The sequence below is a fragment of the Panthera onca genome, chromosome A1, assembly GCF_046562875.1.
Source record: "Panthera onca isolate mPanOnc1 chromosome A1, mPanOnc1 haplotype 2, whole genome shotgun sequence".
NCBI lineage: Eukaryota > Metazoa > Chordata > Mammalia > Carnivora > Felidae > Panthera > Panthera onca.
In genome coordinates, this window is record NC_138339.1 from 107370867 (window position 1) to 107389499 (window position 18633).

At 38.6% G+C, this 18633-nt stretch overlaps 2 protein-coding genes across 3 annotated transcripts in view; one reads left to right on the forward strand and one right to left on the reverse strand.

Annotated features, from left to right (window-relative positions):
* The window catches only part of CWC27 (CWC27 spliceosome associated cyclophilin), a 201397-nt gene extending 198619 nt beyond the window's left edge, over positions 1 to 2778 (reverse strand). Inside the window, exon 1 of one of the 2 annotated variants that reach the window (XM_060635677.3) lies at positions 2513 to 2777. In XM_060635677.3, the coding sequence (XP_060491660.1) occupies positions 2513 to 2554 (42 nt within the window). In that variant the 5' untranslated portion in view covers positions 2555 to 2777. Of the gene's footprint in view, positions 1 to 2512 lie in introns of both variants that reach the window. The other variant, XM_060635678.3, reaches the window with a different exon arrangement.
* A 165-nt stretch (positions 2779 to 2943) lies between these two features.
* Positions 2944 to 18633, forward strand: part of SREK1IP1 (SREK1 interacting protein 1) — a 44186-nt gene continuing 28496 nt past the window's right edge. Inside the window, exons 1-2 of the mRNA XM_060635683.3 lie at positions 2944 to 3183; positions 13693 to 13740. Of these exons, the coding sequence (XP_060491666.1) occupies positions 2979 to 3183; positions 13693 to 13740 (253 nt within the window). The 5' untranslated portion in view covers positions 2944 to 2978. The remainder of the gene's footprint in view (positions 3184 to 13692; positions 13741 to 18633) is intronic.

Below are 18633 nucleotides of genomic sequence, written 5' to 3' on the forward strand. Positions count from 1 at the left end.
TTTAGTACCTAATGTAGCATTAGACAGCATAGGCACTAAACAAACATTCACTGAGAAAACATATTGTTGTATCTGTTTAAATTCCTTCCAGGCCCAAATTCTTGCCATGTGCTCTCTATGGTACAGAACTTTGAAGCTTCAATGTCCTCAACTGGCCTTATGTTAAAAAAAAAAAAAATCCCCAACTGTGTTTGAAGGAAATTTTGGCTATGCCTGATGTTCTCTGTAAGCCCAATTCTGTTTCAGAAGGATAGTTTTTTTTTGTTTGTTTGTTTGTTTTTTTTTTAGTTTAGTTTGAGAGAAAGAAAGTAAGAGAGAATTCCAAGCAAGCTTCACACTCAGTACAGAGACTGACAAGGGGCTCAGTCTCACAACTGTGATATCATGACCTGAGCCAAAACCAAGAGTCAGACAATCAACTGAGCCACCCAAGTGCTCTCAGAAGGACAGTATTTATCAGTTTGCATGTACTTATTTACATCATTATTTGGTGAATGTACATTTCACTCAACTGACTCCATATTAGAGACAATGCTGGTTTTCCTTTCCCTTGTATTCCTAAAACCTAGCATAGAGGTTGGCATGTGCTAGTTGCTAGATAAATATTTGTTGAATGAAAGATCTCCTGTTCAGGCATGTATCTTTGTTAAAGGTTTTCCTCTTTATGACCATGTCAAATCTTCCTTCCAGAGTAAAACAACTAAATCTTCCCTTGATCAGCAGCAATATAACCTCAAAGTCACTGATGCTTAATACTTTAACTTAAGAGAAATAAAATATTAATCCATCCGTTCATTGAATCAGTCAGTACATATTTGAACTCCTCCTACCATGTGTCAAGCACCATTCTAGATGTCAGTCCCTGCCATCATAGTGCTTGCATTCTATGGGGAGGAGAATGGGAGGCAGAGGACACAATAAACAATAACTAGTAAGTACACAGAAAAAACTGAAGAGGGAAAGGGCAGGGAATGTTGGAATGCAGGACATGAATGGAGTTTGTGATTTTATAGAGTAAACAGAAAAGTCCTCTCTGCCAAGGTGACATTTGAGCAGGCCAGAGTGTACTAAAGAAAGGAATAATAAGTGTGAAGGCCCAGACTAGCAGGATGGGCAATATTTTTATTCTCTACTAGTGTTTATTAACTGAGGGTGATATCACCCTCAAAAAATATCTGGAAATATGACGAGGTAGGTATTCTGAGTTTTCACAATGATGTGAGATACAGATGAGTAAGGAGAAGTTCACACAGCAAAGAATTAAAAGAATGTCCCATCTCAAAACACCCACTAAAATTCCTGGTGGGGATATCAATTAGAGCATTATTGTTTTTGTTTTCATATTGCCTTATTAAATTACAAAATGTTGATCAACAAAAGATTGCATAAATTATGATATAGTCATGCAACAGAATCGTATCTGATGTAAATTTAGTTTATCCTAATTCAACTATGTGCTTTAAAGTTAAAAAAAAATGTTTATTTATTTTTGAGACAGAGAGCGAGCACAAGCAGGATAGGAGCAGAGAGAGACAGACAGAATGTGAAGAAGGCTCCAGGCTCTGAATTGTCAGCACGGAGCCTGACATTGGGCTCAACTCAAGTACTGTGAGATCATGACCTGAGCCCAGTCAAAGGCTTAACCGACTGAGCAATACAGACGCTCCTCAACTAAGTACTTTCAGTCCCACTGTTTTCTCCACTATGTTGGTCCATCGCATTTCATATGTGGTGAGACTAGCTCACAGTTTAAGAATCCCAGTGATACTTATTCCATTATTGACTCCTCTGCCTCATACTGCATATAAAAGTCTTTGATGGGAACTGCCATACCTTGACCATTAAATCAATCAGGAAATCATTCTCCCATTCTAATGTGGAAACATTTCTCATTCTCTACTTTCATGTTTTAAGACCAGCTCAAAAGATACCTCCTCCACGAAGCTTTTCTCTCCTTCCTCAGTGGCTCATTTTTTAGAACTTACCGTAGCGCTAGACTTCCTCTCTCCATAAGCATGCCTATTGGACTTATCAGAAGGTTTTTCTTTACCTGCTTACCTCCCAAACAAAACCATAAGCTCTTCTAGGGCAACAGCTAGACCTTACCCATCCATCTTTGTGTCCCCAGCACCTAGTACAGTGCCTGGTGACTACTAGGCATTCAATACATGATTGTAGAATGAATGGAGAAAGAGCGATTTACAAGTTAAGAAAAACAAAAATCACAATTTTAAATATACCTAGGTTTCTACCAAAGACCCTAGAAAACGCCCTAGAATGTGTTAGGCTGAAGCAAGAAATGTGGCCAGACACTGGAGAAATCTCCATTTGAGGACTTTTCTCAAAGTATTTGCCGAGAGGTGTCAGTAGGTGGTTTTCGGTGCAATCCTGTCCAGAGGCAAGAGTAACGGACAAGACATTTTGTGATTTTTCCAACCCTAACGCCCCAAAACTCCCTTAATGGGTGAGGTATCACTTTGGGGAGCCCAGGTACCGTAGATGAGGCTCTCACCTTCCCATTCGTGGGAGGCTCCTGGATGTAGATGTTGCTCATGCTGCTCAGTGCTCAGGGCTCCGCTCCTAATTGGGAGTGAGAACGGAAAGCCGATCACTAAAGCAGTCCACCTATCAGTGGCACGCTTCCTTCAATCGGGTGGTCGCAGAAAGCTCCAGTTTGTCAATGTCCCAAAATGAGCGGCACCAAGCACTACCTTTTCCCAAAAACTAGTCCCTCACGGACGCCGCCATGTTGCTCCTGGGCCTGAGCACCGCTAATCCTAAGAAGGGGGGTTCCAATGGCCTCCAGGAAACGAAAAAAGATTATTAAGCACCTGCAGGTTAACTCAATTTGTGTTACACTTTTACAAAAGGATATATAAATGTTGGTGTTGTTTACTTCAGTACATGTATGTGCAGGTTTCATTCATCTCCACCCCCGGGGCTGGCAGCAATGGTTCGGACCATGTGTGTTCTGTAATATGACTCCCCCGGAAACTGCATCATCGTTACTTGGTTCCGCTATCGCCAGAGGCCTTCCCCGACTGGCAGGGAAGTACGGCGGCGCCGGTCGGAGGAAGAGGCCGCCCTCGCCATTTGTGGTCCTCGCTGCAGGCGGGAGGCGAGCGTACTCTCGAAAGCCTACGGCTCCTGCGACCCCTCTTACCAGCGCAATGGCAGTCCCAGGTGAAGACGGACGGCAGGGCCCCTGGGTCTAGGCGAGGAAAGGAGCGGGTAGGGTAGGTTGGGGTGCGCTGGGGGTAGGGAGTAGCGCCCATGGGGATTTAGGCGGAGGCGTTAAAATTAACAGGTTCGTTTGTTCTACACGAAAAAGTTTACACTCCAGAGATAATCTCTGAAGGGAAGAAGGAAGACAGAAACTATCTCCCCCCCCCGCCCCAGCCAGGCTCCGGCTGTGCTGGAAGGCTTACAGGGAAAGTGTGTGGTGGGGGGAGGTGGGGGAGGAGGGGCAGCAACTGTAGGCCTAGGAGGTAGCCGAGAAAAACTGACCTAACTTTGGGATAGCTCGAAAATAGAATTGAGGTGCAAGCACTTGACGGACCCCAGGAGCCAAGAGGCACTGTTTGTAGTGGAAGTCCCGGGGACCAAATTGGCGTCCGGGGTTCTCCTCTCCCTTCCTATTGTATGGAGTTCCTGTGTGGCCGTGGACCAGTCGCTCTCCCACTCTGGGCCTCATTTCGTGCATTTGGAAAAGAAGATTTATTCCTCGATGTCTGTGGGTTCTTCCAGCGCGCAGATTCTGTGTCCACTGACTACCGACGTAAAAACAGTGCACCCTGCGAAAGAAGTGCTTTAGAGGTTTCCCCGTCCACAACTACCCGCTTGCTCGGAAGTCCTGGTCGGGGAGGGCACCTCCTTACATCAGCTCTGCGACGGTGTGTTCGGAAGAACACTGGTTGTAGGAGGTATTTTGAGAATTATACCCCCACCCCACCCGCTCAAGCACACACGACTTGGAGGTTCACAGTGCACTTCAGGGTATGAAAGGCTCTGAGAAGTGCTGTGGTTCAGAACCCCCTAACTTTGTTTTCACCTGCCCTTCCCAGTATTATCTGACGGCGTTTGTTCGGTGGCAGCCTTCCCTGAAGTGTATTTTACAGATAACTGTTATAGGAATATTGCACTTGTGTTACCACTGCAGTTTGGGGAGGAGAGGGGTTGTGTGAGAGAGGAAAGATACACTCATTCATCCACACCACCGTGACTATTAAGGGCGTGCTTGGCAGTGTGCTAGGCATTGGGAATACAGTGGTGAACAGGACAGTGGCTCCTCACACAGAACTTAGAATTTAGCAGTGGAGAGGAAGTACCAGAAAGTCGGACGAATGCATGGCAGGGAAAATACAGAGCCTTCAGGAGCACGTTGTAAGGGCACCTACGGAGACAGAAGGGCTTTACAGAGGATGTGGCATTTAGGATGAGCCTTAAAGGATTCCAGGAGGGTTGGATTGATGGGAGGGGAAGTTGCAGCCAGAGGGATATGTAAATGAAAAGGAGATAATAGATGCTCCCAATAGATGGAACTCCTAGTACAAATGGGAGAGAAGTGAGAAATTAACTGGAGAGTTAATGACAGTAGCTAATATTTACTGATGTATCAGATGTGTCAATAGCATTTACTATGTATCAAATGTGTCACACACTGTGTCAAGCCATTGTATTTTATCTCATTTAACATTCATGTCCACAGTGTGAGATAAGTGTTAATATTTCCATTTTATAGATGAGGATACTGAGGGACAAAGAAATTAAGTGCCTTGCTTGTTCAGGGATATCTTGTAGGTAAGCAGTCTGACTCTTCTAGTCCCCATGCACTTACTCATCTTGCCATGTAGGATAATTTACAAGGTGGTTTCCAGCTCTTAAAGGACCTTGGAAGCCATGACAGATAGTTTGGATATTTTCCCAAGGATTATGGGATGCCATTTCAGCATTTTTAAACCGATTCATATTTCGGAAAGAACATTTTGGCTGCACAGTGGATTGGAAGGATGATAGTTTGGAGTTAAAGTCACCAATTAAATTCTGGTAAGTTATGATGATACTTCACGTGTGGTGTCAGGAAGGGAGAGAAGCCCATAGATTGGAGACACATTTTTGCTGGTAGAATCACGGAGAATCAGTGACTGATTCAGGGTAGGTAGGTAAGACAGGAAGTGAGGTCTACTTGGGTTTTACTGTTAGGCAGTTGGGTGAGACTCTTTACTAATATAGGCAACACCTGAGAAGGAGCAGGTTTTAGAGGGATGATGATAATTTCAATTTGGGCTCTGTGTTGAGGTGTAGTCAGACATACAAATTGAAACATCTAATAGGCAGTGAGAGATAGAATTTGTAGCTTAGGAAAGAAGCCAGAATGTCATCCACACATGAAGCAGGTGTTAAGACCATTGTCAGTGACTATGTTAGCAGTGTAGAATGTGAAGGGAAGCTCTGTGGCTGAAGCCTGGAGAATATCATCATGGAAAGAACTAGCAGAGAAAGGCCATTCTGCCGAGTAGCTTGTCTGGGCATCCTGATAATTTAAGTCAGCGCTGGTGATCTTTGCACCGCACGGCTGCATCTAGAGTTGACCTCTCGAAGCTGGTTTTATTACTTGAGCAAGCGTTTTGAGCACCCAGATGGTATAGACACTTAAGGGGACACAGTATCACAGCTTGTGTCCTCATAAAACTAGTTATGAAAATGGGCAACTTAAGAAAGGAAAAAAGTGATTTTTTAAAAGTCCCTATTGAAATTGCTCTAAACCTAACCCAGTGTTATAGACAGGTTAACTTGCTTCCAATTCATAGTGATGCTCCAAAGTGTAATAATCTTAAATTGTGTCATTAAGCTGGATAGCAAGACATGGATAAACTGTTTAAACCTAGCAAAAATTGAGATAATAGGCATGACAGCACTGTAAGAGCACAATGCAAGTACCATTATAAAATACAGATACAGAAAATGTTAAGATAATTTCTTGGATGATCGATCCAGATAGTGTATTAAAGAAAAATAGGGCTCAAGGACAGGTATTATGTTATGCTCTTTTATTTTTAGGTATAATGCTCATATGGATTCAGCATGGCATTTCTTGGGTGGTCTTGCTAGTGATTACTACAAAATATGACTATAAAGTGCTGAGGCTACTTTCCACAAATGGGTATCAGCCTCTTCTATTTTATGGTCGCCTACTTCAGCTGTTTTTCCACAGCATTAAGCGTAAGCATACACCATTATGTAGGCAACACAATGAAATGTGAACTTTCTTAGGGAAATCATAGACTCTTAGTTGTCATTTTAAAAGTGACATTTAAATACAGGTTCCAGTGAAGTTTACTTTCTTTTAACAATTGCTTTTCCCATTCACAGTTGTTGAAATTAGTTCTGACATCCATGTTAATGATGCTCCATTCCCCAATGAGAGTTGACCTGGCTCAAGGGACAATGTATGTTATTGATGTGGTTGGCACAAAAACTCTTTTTCTCTCATTCAGTAAAATCTATATAGCCAACGTAGGGAATTTTCTGTAGCCAAATTAACAATATATCTGGCATGTCAAAGTGAGTCCAATTTTTAAAACACATTACTATAACATTTTAGTAAGAGAAGAATTCTGAATTACAATGCATCCAGTTTCTTTTCACTTCTAAAACTACACTACACATAGTTTCTTTTCTCTCTAGTCTGTGCTGCCCATTGCTGCTGATATAATTTTCCGAAACCATATATCTGATTCTGTCTTTCCTAGGGGCCAAGAATTTAGTTCTTGTCCCCAACTGTGAATGTTGTGTTTCTCTTCAAGCAACCTAACCTTTGCAAGGCTCATTGTCCTTGGGTATGTAGTGAAGGGGTTGATGACCGAGCTTTCTCTCGCTTCTAAACTGTTGTGATGCCAGAGGTGCCCATCTCTGCTGGAGTGAAGTGCACACTCCTCAGCATGGCCAAATCACTCTTGCTCCTCTTTCCTCCCACCTTTCCTCTGAAGCATTCTACAGTCTTCTGACTTGGTCAGCTATTCCCAGAACCTCTCGTGTACCGTGCTGCCTACATGCTTTTGTTATCACTGTCCCTCCTTTGCTGTCCATAGGTACCTGTGGGGAGCCTTCTCAGTCTCTCAGATGAAAGTCTTGCCTGCCAGTTCTTCCTGCTTACCAGTAGAGTTTTGTGTTTTTTACAGTGGCATATTCTAGCATGTATTATAGCTGTGGATGTATTGTCCTAGATAAGCTAGTATATTGTATTTCCTTTAGTGTAGGGACTTTATTCATCTTTATGGCTTCTCTAACATTCGTTTCAGAGATAAGCCCATAATAAATAATAATAATTGGATAATAATTTAGAGGGTTGTTCACTAGAATTGTTGCTGAGCAGAATCTGGTACTAAAGTTAACAGACTAAACAGTAATTGTGATTCTGTTTCATTAGTTAATTCAAATGTTCATGTCTCTTAAACTGATAATACCTATACCTTTTTTTCCTTCATGGGTTATTTATATTTTGAGGCAAGTGGATGAAAGCATTTTATACATTGACTTAAATGGTAGCTCTTTCATGTCAGTAGTTTATTTATTTGTATTTTAGAGAGAGAGAGTTTGGCAGAGGGAGAGAGAAAAAGAATCTTAAGTAGGCTCCTTGCTGGGCATGGATTCTGACACAGGGCTTGATCCCATAACCCTGGAATCATGACCTGAGCTGAAACCGAGAGTCAGAGGCTCGACCAGCTGAACCACCCAGGCAGTCCCCTGTCAGTAGCTTAAAATAAGCAATTATTTGATTTACTTTCATCTCTCCTTTTGAGTATCAAATGATTCTGAAGGCATTTTTAACTAAAGATGAGGACATCTGCTCTTTCAAAATGTTTACATCAAGGATACTCTTTTTTTTTTTTTTTAAATTTATTTTGAGAGAGAGAGGGAGAGTGCACACGAGTGGGTCAGAGAGAAGAGGGAGAGAATCCCAGGCAGGCTTCATGTTGTTAGTGCAGAGCCCAACGGGAGCCATGAATCATGATTTGAGCTGAAGTCAAGGGTCAGACACTTACCTCACTGAGCCACTAAGGCTTAGGAGATCCATCAAGGATCTCCTTTAATCCATTTTTTAAATTCACAGAGAATTAAAATATTTCAGGATCCCAAAGAAAGGATTATATCTATGAATTCTTAATATAAAGCATCAGAAAAATTTAAATATTTGGAGTTTTACTTTGCATTCAATTTTAGCAGACATATATGGGTATTTGTATCTATGTGGTATATACAACCTCGCTACAATTTGAATTTTAAAAGCAGAATAAATTGAAGTTATCTTTAAGAGTTCCCAAATTATGATAGAACTATAATGGAGTAGCCAAATATAAAACTTAAAGCTTAAAAGGAACTAATCTAATCTAATTGAATCTAGGTAATTAAAAATGAAAAGAACAGACAGAAGTGATTGCAATTGCTAATTGCATCACTTAAAGGGATAGTTAGTCCCGTTAGCTATTTACTTTTAAATTTAAATGATTATAGAAACCATTTTAATGTAAATAAAACTTTGACAGGCTTCCCCAAATCTAAAATACACAGTAAGAGAAAAATATAATACTAAGTTCCAAACATTGCTGTTAAAGTTCCCAGTGACTAAGTTAACTTAGCAACATAGGTGATGTGAAATTTCAACAAAAAAATTTAGATCAGTATGATGTCTTGCCATACCTCTGGGGGCCACTGAATAACCAGAGGCATCTGTTAGGGACACTACCACAAGCATCCCTTTTGCTTACATACTCCTATTTTCTCCCTCTGGTCTTTGTCCCTGGTTTTTAGTCTTCTCTAACCTCTCCCTTTTCACAGACTGTTTCTTTTTTTCCCTCTATGCTAACTGCTTTACTAAGGTATAATTTACATGTTAAAATAAAGTGCACATTACAAATGTATAGGTTGAAGAATTTTATATCCATATCAAGATTTTAAATATTTTCATCACCCTGGAAAGGTCCCTCTGCCTCTGTCATTTTTCCCTTCCCTTGCCTAAATAATCATTATTTTTATTTCAGTTGTCCTTCTTACTTTTATTCCTGTTCTTCCATTGCCTGTGATTCCTCAGATGAGCCAGTAACACTGCAGACACTATCTAGTTTCGTAGCTGGCAACTGGGAGCAACAGAAGTTACTGATTCCCAAGTGCTGAAGTATTTTCTTAAGTTTCTAACCTCAAAGCAGCAAGCATTTGTTGAGGACATCTAGGGAATCCGCACCATGCTGAGCAGTGAGTTGTATATAGAATTGTCTGGCATGTTCTGGAATCTAGAGAAATTGGCATTCTCTACTCCTTTAAGTTACTGGGAGGTAAAAGGCCAACTGGTTACCCATGCCCTTCCTTGCCACTCAAGTTGTTTGATAATTTTCTAGATCCATAGTAATCCCTTCCTAGTATTTAACAAATAAGGAAATAAATACCTCTTAAATTTGTTCCTAAAACCATCAGTTAATAAAATTTTATTGTAAATCTGTAATGTAGCTTTCCTGAAGAATTTATAGGTACAGTCTGCCTTTGTCAACGAATACTTGCACAACAGCACCTCTTCTTAGTGTTGGGTTTGTTTGAGGGAGGTTTTTGGTTTGGTTTTTGAGAGGGTAATCAATCCACATGTTTCAGATTAAAAAAAAACATTTTTTAACATTTATTCATTTTTGAGACAGAGAGAGATGGTATGTGAGTGGGGGAGGGGCAGAGAGGGAGACACAGAATTTGAAGCAGGCTCCAGGCTCTGAGCTGTCAGCACAGAGCCTGATGTGGAGCTCAGACTCATGAACCTTGAGATCATGACCTGAGCAGAAGTGAGATGCTTAATTGACTGAGCCACCCAGGGACCCTCACATGCTTCAGATTTTAAAAGTACCAAAAGGTGGATAGTGACCTATTTCTCACCCTTTTTTACCCCTGGAGGCAGTTCCCCATTTCTCAGGTAACTAATATATATCCTTACAGAGAGATTTTTTTGTATATCTCCATCCATCTGTTAAAAAAATCTATACATAATTTGGTATTTTATCTAATCTCCTTTCATACAAATGACAACATACCATGAGCACTGTTCTGTACCTTGCTTTTTTCTTTATATCTTAGAGACCATCAGATATCATTAAGTAAAGACCAACCATAATTTATTTATGTCTAAATTATTTCTACTCTTTTACTGTTACAAATGATGCTGTGGTGAATAGCTTTGTGCATAAGTCAGTATGTATTTGTGCAAGTAAATTGAGAAGATTAATCTCCCAGTGTGGAAGTGCTAGGTCAAAGTAGTATGTACATTCATAGTTCTGATAGATTTTGTCAGCTTGCTTTCCATAGAGGTGGTATTGAGTTACATTACTATCCAGTACTGTATTAGAGTATGTCTCCCCCAAACTCTCTTCAACCCTTTCAATCTTTGCTATTCTGATAAGTGAAAATAGAATCTCAGTATAGATTTTAATGTACATTCCACGAATTATGAATAAGGCTAAGGATCTCCATGTTTCCAACTTGTTTCTGTTTCTTTGAGCATTCTGTTCAGCTCCTTGGCTGATTTTTTTTCCTGTTGGCTATTGGTCTTGTTCATAATGATTTTCTGGGTTTTATATGGTAAGGATAATTTCCCTTTTTTGGTGCTATGAGTTGCAAATATTTCTTCCTCTATTTTTATGTGTCTTTTGAGTTTGTTTTTGTTGGTCTTTGCCAATTTTTTTTTTTATATGGGCAATTTTACAAGACTTTATTGGTGGTCTTGGGACTGTAGGTTATGATTACATAGGAACATTTTGAGGGAGCCAGGCTCTGTTGCTCTGAACAGCATTAGCAAACCTTAAAGAGGAATGGAACAAAAAACAGCATGAGAACCCAAGATGGGGAAATGGATAACTTCTGATTGAAGTAATAAGGGCCTTTCAGTATGGCCTTCCTATTCACTTTGAATCCCATCTGGAGCACCATTGTATCAGCAGAGTTCTTGTTCCAAACAATAGAAACTGACTAGTTAATTGAAGCAGAAAGGAAAGATACCAGGGAGCTCACAGAATCTAAGCAAATGCTAGATAACAATTCTTGGAAAATAGACAAGACCAAGGACATCCATAGCCAAGATCCTGCACAGTCCCAGACCTGATTAGGACTGCTGCTCTCTGTGACATCACTGCCTCTAGAAACTGGATCTTGACAGGAGAATGAATGAACTGTCCCCACTTCATTGTGTTACTTGTCCCAGATATCTTTGTCAGAGGCATCAGATTCAGTGTCCTAGGTAAAAGCATTCAGTTGGCCCAGCAGTCATGAAAATTATGGACAAATGAAGCTTGAAACTTTCATTTAACCAAAAACTGGTGAGAACATAGTTGATATGGAGTTACTTTATTTAGAATTCTGGCATTTTCCTTTCATGTAAAAGTTAAAACTTTGTTAAAGAAGATGACCTTCTCTGAAAAGTTTCATATTTTGTTCATTCTAAAAATATGAGATAGAGTTAGTCATAAATAAGCTAATCTCTCATAAGTACTGAGATGAGATCATTTCAGATCTGTCCATTACAACATTTTTAGTTTGTTGTGGGAATGGTAATGGTGCATTTAGAACACTTTTGTCCTGTCTATTCAGCGTCTTTGGTTTCTATGGAAACAGACTTAACATTGACCTGGATACTCTGGGCTTTTTTTCCAACAGGCAATTATTTCATAATGAAAGAGCCTCAGATTTTATTATTAATCCAGTCTTATTCCACAGTTCTGCTGCAGTGCAGCAGATGTGTTCCCACTCTATGCAGTAAAATCCATAAGGTTTATGAGAAAAAATGAGATTGGGGCACAACACTTAAGAACTTCATCAGTGATGCATAAAAAATGATAGAAACCTAATAAAAACAGCACAGTTTTGCACATGTTAATTGGTTAAAAGGCACATAAATACTACAATTAATAGGGTACTATGCCTGCTAAAAGACCTGAAGTTTGCTGTGAAAATGCAGTTCGTAAGAATCAGAGCTTGTAAATTGTTCTGAAGGAATGGTAGGAAGAGAATGACATGATTGGATCAAGGTTATTTTACCAGATGTGGATGGGCACTGCTCACAGCACCCATACTGAACTGAGGTCACTAGAAATGGTTTGGGTTATGTCCTTGTGTGTGTTTTGTATATTACTATGAGTCTCAGAGCAATGGGGTACCAGTTTGTGCATTCACATAGTGTTTTTCTTGGACAAAAGTCACATTATGCTCAAATTGTGGTGTCTTACATCACTTGCATTGGAACAAGTTTATGTTTTTAAAAGAAGCATTGTAGCAGACCTGAGTGTATTTTACTAGAATAACTCGATAATGTATATTTTAACGATTGGGATTAGGAAAAAATGGCTGATGTTTTGACTTCATAACAGTAAAGACATGGTTCAAAAATGAGCTTTCTTTTATAATTAGCACTGTTTTATATTTGCACTGTGTAAATTTGGATTCTATCTCCATATGAAAGATTTAGGAGTTAGATGCCTTTCATTAAGATAATGGAGCAATTCTTTCCTTGCCCTCTGGCTGATTGAAGCCCTTATTGGAGATTAAAAGTAGTTTCAACTCTCTCTCTCTCCCCCTCTCTCTCTCTCCATTTATATATTTCACCCATAAAAAGGAATGGCATTCTGATATGTGTTACAATATGGATGGTCTTGAAAACATTATACTAAGTAAAATAAGTCAGACACAAAAGGACAAATACTGTATCATTCCACTTACATGAGATTCCTAGAGTAGGTAAATTTACAGAGGAAAAAAGTTAGTGTTTAGGATGTTGTACAACATTATGAATGTACTTAATGCCACTGAATTATATACTCGGAAATGTTTAAGGTGATAAATTTTATGTATATTTTATTATAAAAAATCAATTTTAATTTATGTCTTCTCTCTTATTTAGATCTTCAACATTTCTTGTGTGTACCACTAATTATACAGAAATACTCTAAATATTTGTAAAAACTGATCAGACTGAATATGTGACTGATAGTTTTCTCTTGTCAGAATTTGAGTGGTGCATTTGGATGTTTCTTATAATACCTATCAATTAAAGTATTTTTCTGGATTTTTACCAATTCCTTTAATAAAGCCAGTTTGTTTTTCTTCTAAGGGAGAGCAGAAAAACATTTGTTATCCCAAATATTCATATATGTATGTGTGTGTGTATGTATAAATATATATATGTATATACATATATATAAATATACTATATATAGTAACTAATATAAGTAATAGAATATATAATAAAAATATTAGCACATATGATAGTATATAGGGAATATGTATATGTATACACATTTGTAGTTAATTATTTTACATTTGAGGGACAGGCTGAAATACTCAGGAATTTCTTGCTCAGTGTTAGAGAATTCTTGGAATGTTTAAGCTCTTGACTATAACACTGCATTTCTGTTAAATTAGAGAAAAATATATTCTGGAGTTATTTTTAAAATACTGTCAAAGAAAGTAATTTGAGTAAATTGGATTTTCCAGTGATGCCTAATAATGATGACAATTGAATAGTGTTACTAAGCTGGGTCAAGAATAATTTTTTCTTTTTTTTAAAGAAATTCTACAACAAGTGGTTTCTTAGCTTTTTCATGGGATGGAATTCTTATGTTTCTACCTTTTATATGTCTGCTAAAATGTTATCCAATTATATTTCAGGTTGCAACAAGGACAGTGTCCGGGCAGGCTGTAAAAAATGTGGCTATCGTAAGTACATTAAAAAATAACATTGTGAAGAGTGAATCATTGCCTCCTTGGGCAATGTGATTTAGCATCCTGATTTCAGGGTCCTGATTTCAGCTTAGTTCTTTAGCCCTGTTATTCAGGCCAGATTTGCAGATGATTCAGAAATTCCCCTAAATAGTTACTTTCTTCCCTGCTGTAGACTGAGTGACAGGTGGCTATGTATCTGTTGACTAGCAAAGATATCAAGTACAAGTGGAGTAGTAGATTTAGGAGCATGCAGAAAGTATATTCCCCCCCAGAAAGTACATGTATACTTATTCTTTTACTCTTTGTTCTTCTAGATACTGGGTGAAGAGGGGAAAGCAATGAAAATTATTTTCTTTATGAGGATAATACTAGTCCCAGAATTTCTGCTCACCAGCAAAAACTTGATTTAAACAATCATAAATGTCTATTATGACTAATGAAATGGGATAGAAAAGTAAACTTTAACGTGCAGTTATATAGTCTAAATTTATAATTATGTACCTTAAATACCATTTCTTTAGTTAAATGTAACAATTCTTAAAGGTTTGATAACAGCTATAACAGTAGCATTTGCTATTTTTTTTTTCTTTAAAAAAATTTTTTTTAATGTTTATTTTTGAGAGAGACACAGTTTGAGCAGGGGAGGGGCAGAGAGAGAGGGAGACACAGAATCTGAAGCAGGCTCCAGGCTGCGAGCTGTGAGCACAGAAACCGATGTGGGGCTTGAACTCACAAGCAGGGAGATCATGACCTGAGCCAAAGTCTGACAATCGACTGAGCCACCTAGGCACCCCAGCATTTGCTGTTTTCTCACTTGTTTGGAGACCATGCAAGTGAGCCTGGATTAGGGTTAATGATCCATACAAAATGTATCCATCTATTTATTTATTAATTTAGAAGTATAGTTATATTTGATGCACAATGTTACATGAGCTTCAGATGTACAGTCTTATTAAAAAAATAAATAAAGGTGATTAAAAAAATTTTTCCATGCAAGAACATGTGATAAAAGAACCCTCGGCATAAATCTCCATTAAGAGGGCTCATAATGAAAGCATGCTGGGAGAACCAAGTCACATGCCTCCAAGGGAAGGCTGAGATGTGGCTCAAGGGAATCTTGCTCAGTTAGCAAATGTGGATACATAAGTACACATATCCTTCACATAAATAAAAACTCCTGAAGAATATACTTGCATGCAAGAAATAAGTGCAGTGAAATCTTTTCTGTGTTCTAGGCTTGTTTATATTTATTTCTGCTTTGTTTCCTTTCTTTAAATCTTTGCTAATTTCTGTATTTCATTTTTATTTTTAAATTAAAAAAAGTTTTTATTTGAGAGAGAAAGCTCATGAGGCAGAGAAGGGCAGAGGGAGAGAGAGAGAGAACCCCAAGCAGGTTCCATACTCAGAGTGGAGCCTATTGCAGGGCTCAGTCCCAGGACCACGGGATCATCACCTGAGCCGAAATCAAGAGTCAGACGCTTAACCAACTGAGCCACCCAGGCGCCCCCTCCATATTTTATGTCTTGATTTAAGACTTAGGAATGTGCTCATCCATGCTCTCTCTCTCATTCCCTCTCCTCTCTCTCTCTCTCTCTCTCACTCTCCCTCCTCCTCTCCCCCCCACCTCTCTCTCTCTCTCTCTCTCTCTATATATATATATACATATATGTATATAGCATATACCTATATGCTGTATTATGTACTTAAAAATCTAGAATGAATTTCCCAATCTCTCTACTAATGCCACTTTATCTGCTTGAACTACTTTTAGCTTAAGACTTATAGGAAAATAATCAAAATAATATTTTGGAAATATAACGTTGATCTAGTCTCCTTATTGCTTTTTTATTTTACACAATGATGGAAGTATCTGTAGTAACTAGAATTTTTTTAGAGAAGCCAAGTAAGCAAATAGCTTTGACAGTCTTTCTAAGTTTAGTTCCTATAGTTATTATTTTGATCTATGATTTTTAGTGATTAAGTTATTAAATAGTTTTTCATTTATCTCTTTTGGAAAACTTTAGTAATACTTCCCTTCTGTGTTACATTTACATCTTATACCTGTTAAAGATGAAAGTCTTCTCAATTTACATGCCTTTCTGATAGAAATTACATTTTAAAAATTATCTGTTATTTGTAGGCCAGAATCTTTGTATTGATTGTAGATGTAAGAGAACAGTCCACAGAACTCTGAAATGTTTTTAATACCTTAAAATATGCATATTCATCATTTAGTTACAAAGGAGTATTGTCTCTCTATTGTTGTGAGACTAATGGTTTAGGTTGTACAGTTTTTAAATTTTATTTATTTTGAGACAGACAGAAAAAGCGTGAGTGGGGGGAGGGGCAGAGAGATGGGAATTGGGGAGAGAATCCCAAGCAGGCTCCATGCTGCCAGCCCAAAGCCCAACATGGGGCTCTAACTCACAAAACCATGAGATCATGACTTGAGCTGAAACCAAGAGCTGGACGCTTAACCAACTGAGCCACCGAGGTGCCCAGGATGTACAAAACAATTTAATACTCAACTGAAAAAGATTTTATTGTGTCCGTATGTTTCAGTAATGACTATATAGTTTTAAAAAGTTTCAAGTTAAGGATGAATCTGTTACTAAATAACATGGATGTTGGTTTTTCATGGCAAAGTTTCCTCAAGAAAATTAGAAGAATTGTTTATTTCTATGATGAGTTTTTATATGAATACTTTTGAAGTTGGCAACTTCTAAATACTTAAAAGCTACCAGAACACTAAGCTTTTGTCATGGAATAAATGTCTCAATTATGATAATTCTCAGAAAATACACCTTTAAAAAGTCCAGGATAGGATACTTCAGTAATTGAGCATTTGCTCATAGTAGCAAGAAATAAAAACACACCTAAATATCTTTAATGTTTATTTAACCTAAAATGCTAATCTATTGATATACATTCATGACCTTGTCTTTGCCTATGAGTCTGCTAATTATTGTTTCACATAGTCTTTTAAGTGCAAATTATATCTGAAATGCATTTCCTACTTTGTATAGTTTGTTTCTTCCAAGATAAGCAAGCAGCAAAAATGAGAAAGAAATTTGAGTCCAGAATCACTTTATCATTAGTTCTCAACTAGGGTTAATACTGCCCTCCTGGAAATCTGTGGCCTTTTTTTTTTTTTTTTTTTTTTTTTTTTTAATTTGCCCCTATGTGCTTGTGGTTGGGTAACAGTATGATCTTTAGTATGTATGATTTATGGTTTGTAAACATCCTGGGATGTGTAAGGTAGTCCTGGACAGTGAAGAATTGTCTGGCTCAAAATGGCCATGGCACCCCCTTTGAGAAGCAGGTACCTTTTCTCATTATTTTAGATTTTTTCTCAATCTTGTACAGTCTTGATGCCAGTACCTAATTTGAAAACTACTCTTTAAAAATAATCCATTTAAATCAAGTGTTTCCAAAAGTACAACTTTGTTTTATGGAAACAACCTCTCTTTTTTGCTCCACATTTGTATTTTTCGCCTACATGATTTTATATAGGCAAACATTGGAACAATAACAAACTCTTAGTGGAATAAAATATCAACAGGTAAAGTAAAATATCTAGGCATGAGCTAAGGAAAAAGTGACCAAGAAGGTACAATACTAGAAGAGGGAGTAGAAGAGGGAGTGGGCAGCAACAGATACACCAAAAGAGTAAAGATTTTCAAAGTTGAGGGAAAATTGTCAGATGTAACCATTAGGATTTGTAAGAATTTGTTGGAAAATTGTTCATTGAATTTACCAGGTAGAATGCTTCTTTGACTGTAGGAAGATCAGTTTAAGTAGAGTGGTAGGTCATGAAGCAAACTATGTAGATTCAGGCCTGAATTGCGATGGATAAAAAAATGGAGAGCTTGTATGTATAGTCTCCTGTTTCAGGAAATTTGCATAAATAAAGTAAGGAACTGTCTCAGTCTTCATGAGCTACTATAACAAAATACCACAGGCCCAGTAGCTTATAAACAGAAATATATTGCTCATAGGAGGCTGTAAGTCAAAGTTCAGGGTGCCAGCAAGTTTTCCAGGTCATAGACTTTTCATTTTTTACTTGCACAGTGGAAAGGACTAGAGAGTTCCTTGGAGATCTTTTATAAGGCACTAATCCCATTCATGAGAGTACCACTCTCAGAAACCTAATCACCTCCCAAAGGTCCCATCAACTAATACCATCCCCTTTGGGAGTTAGATTTCAACATATGAATTTTGAGGGGATACAAACATTCAGGTCATAACAGGAACATATTGAATACAGTTGACCCTTGAACATCATGGGTTTGAACTGCACAGGTGTAGTTTTATATAGGTTTGTTGTTGTTGTTGTTGTCGTTTTAAATAGAATACAGTAGTAGAACATGAACCACCACATGTCCCCTTCTCCCCACCTGCACTTAGCCAATCTAGATCATAGAATGATACTCCTTTCTTGCTTCTCTACCTAGGAAGCAAGGTGGTCCACACCACCTCCTTCCACGCAGGAAGGTAGAGAACTAGGGAAGGCAAAACACCAGTACCCTTCTTTCTAGGTCACTTGCTTCACCCAATCCCCTACATGTGATTATACTGCAGTTTCTGCTTGTGGAAAATGGCTGTGAAGGGGTGAGCTGCCAGTTCCCCAGCAATATTAGATCCCCTCCTCAGAAAACGTTCAGCACCCTGGACAGTGCCCCACCCCACTGAGAGCCAGGCTTCTCTGTCTGATACTATCCCCTCCCTGGGCCCTCCCTGGTGTTCTCCCACACCCCTTGGTGGGAGGTAAGGTATTGGGTGGGTTATTATGTGGTTTTTGGTTACTTAAGTGAAAATCCCTCCCCAGAGCCTGTTTCTTTCACCTCTCCATTCAAGACCTCAGTCAACTGAGCTCCCCACAGGTAG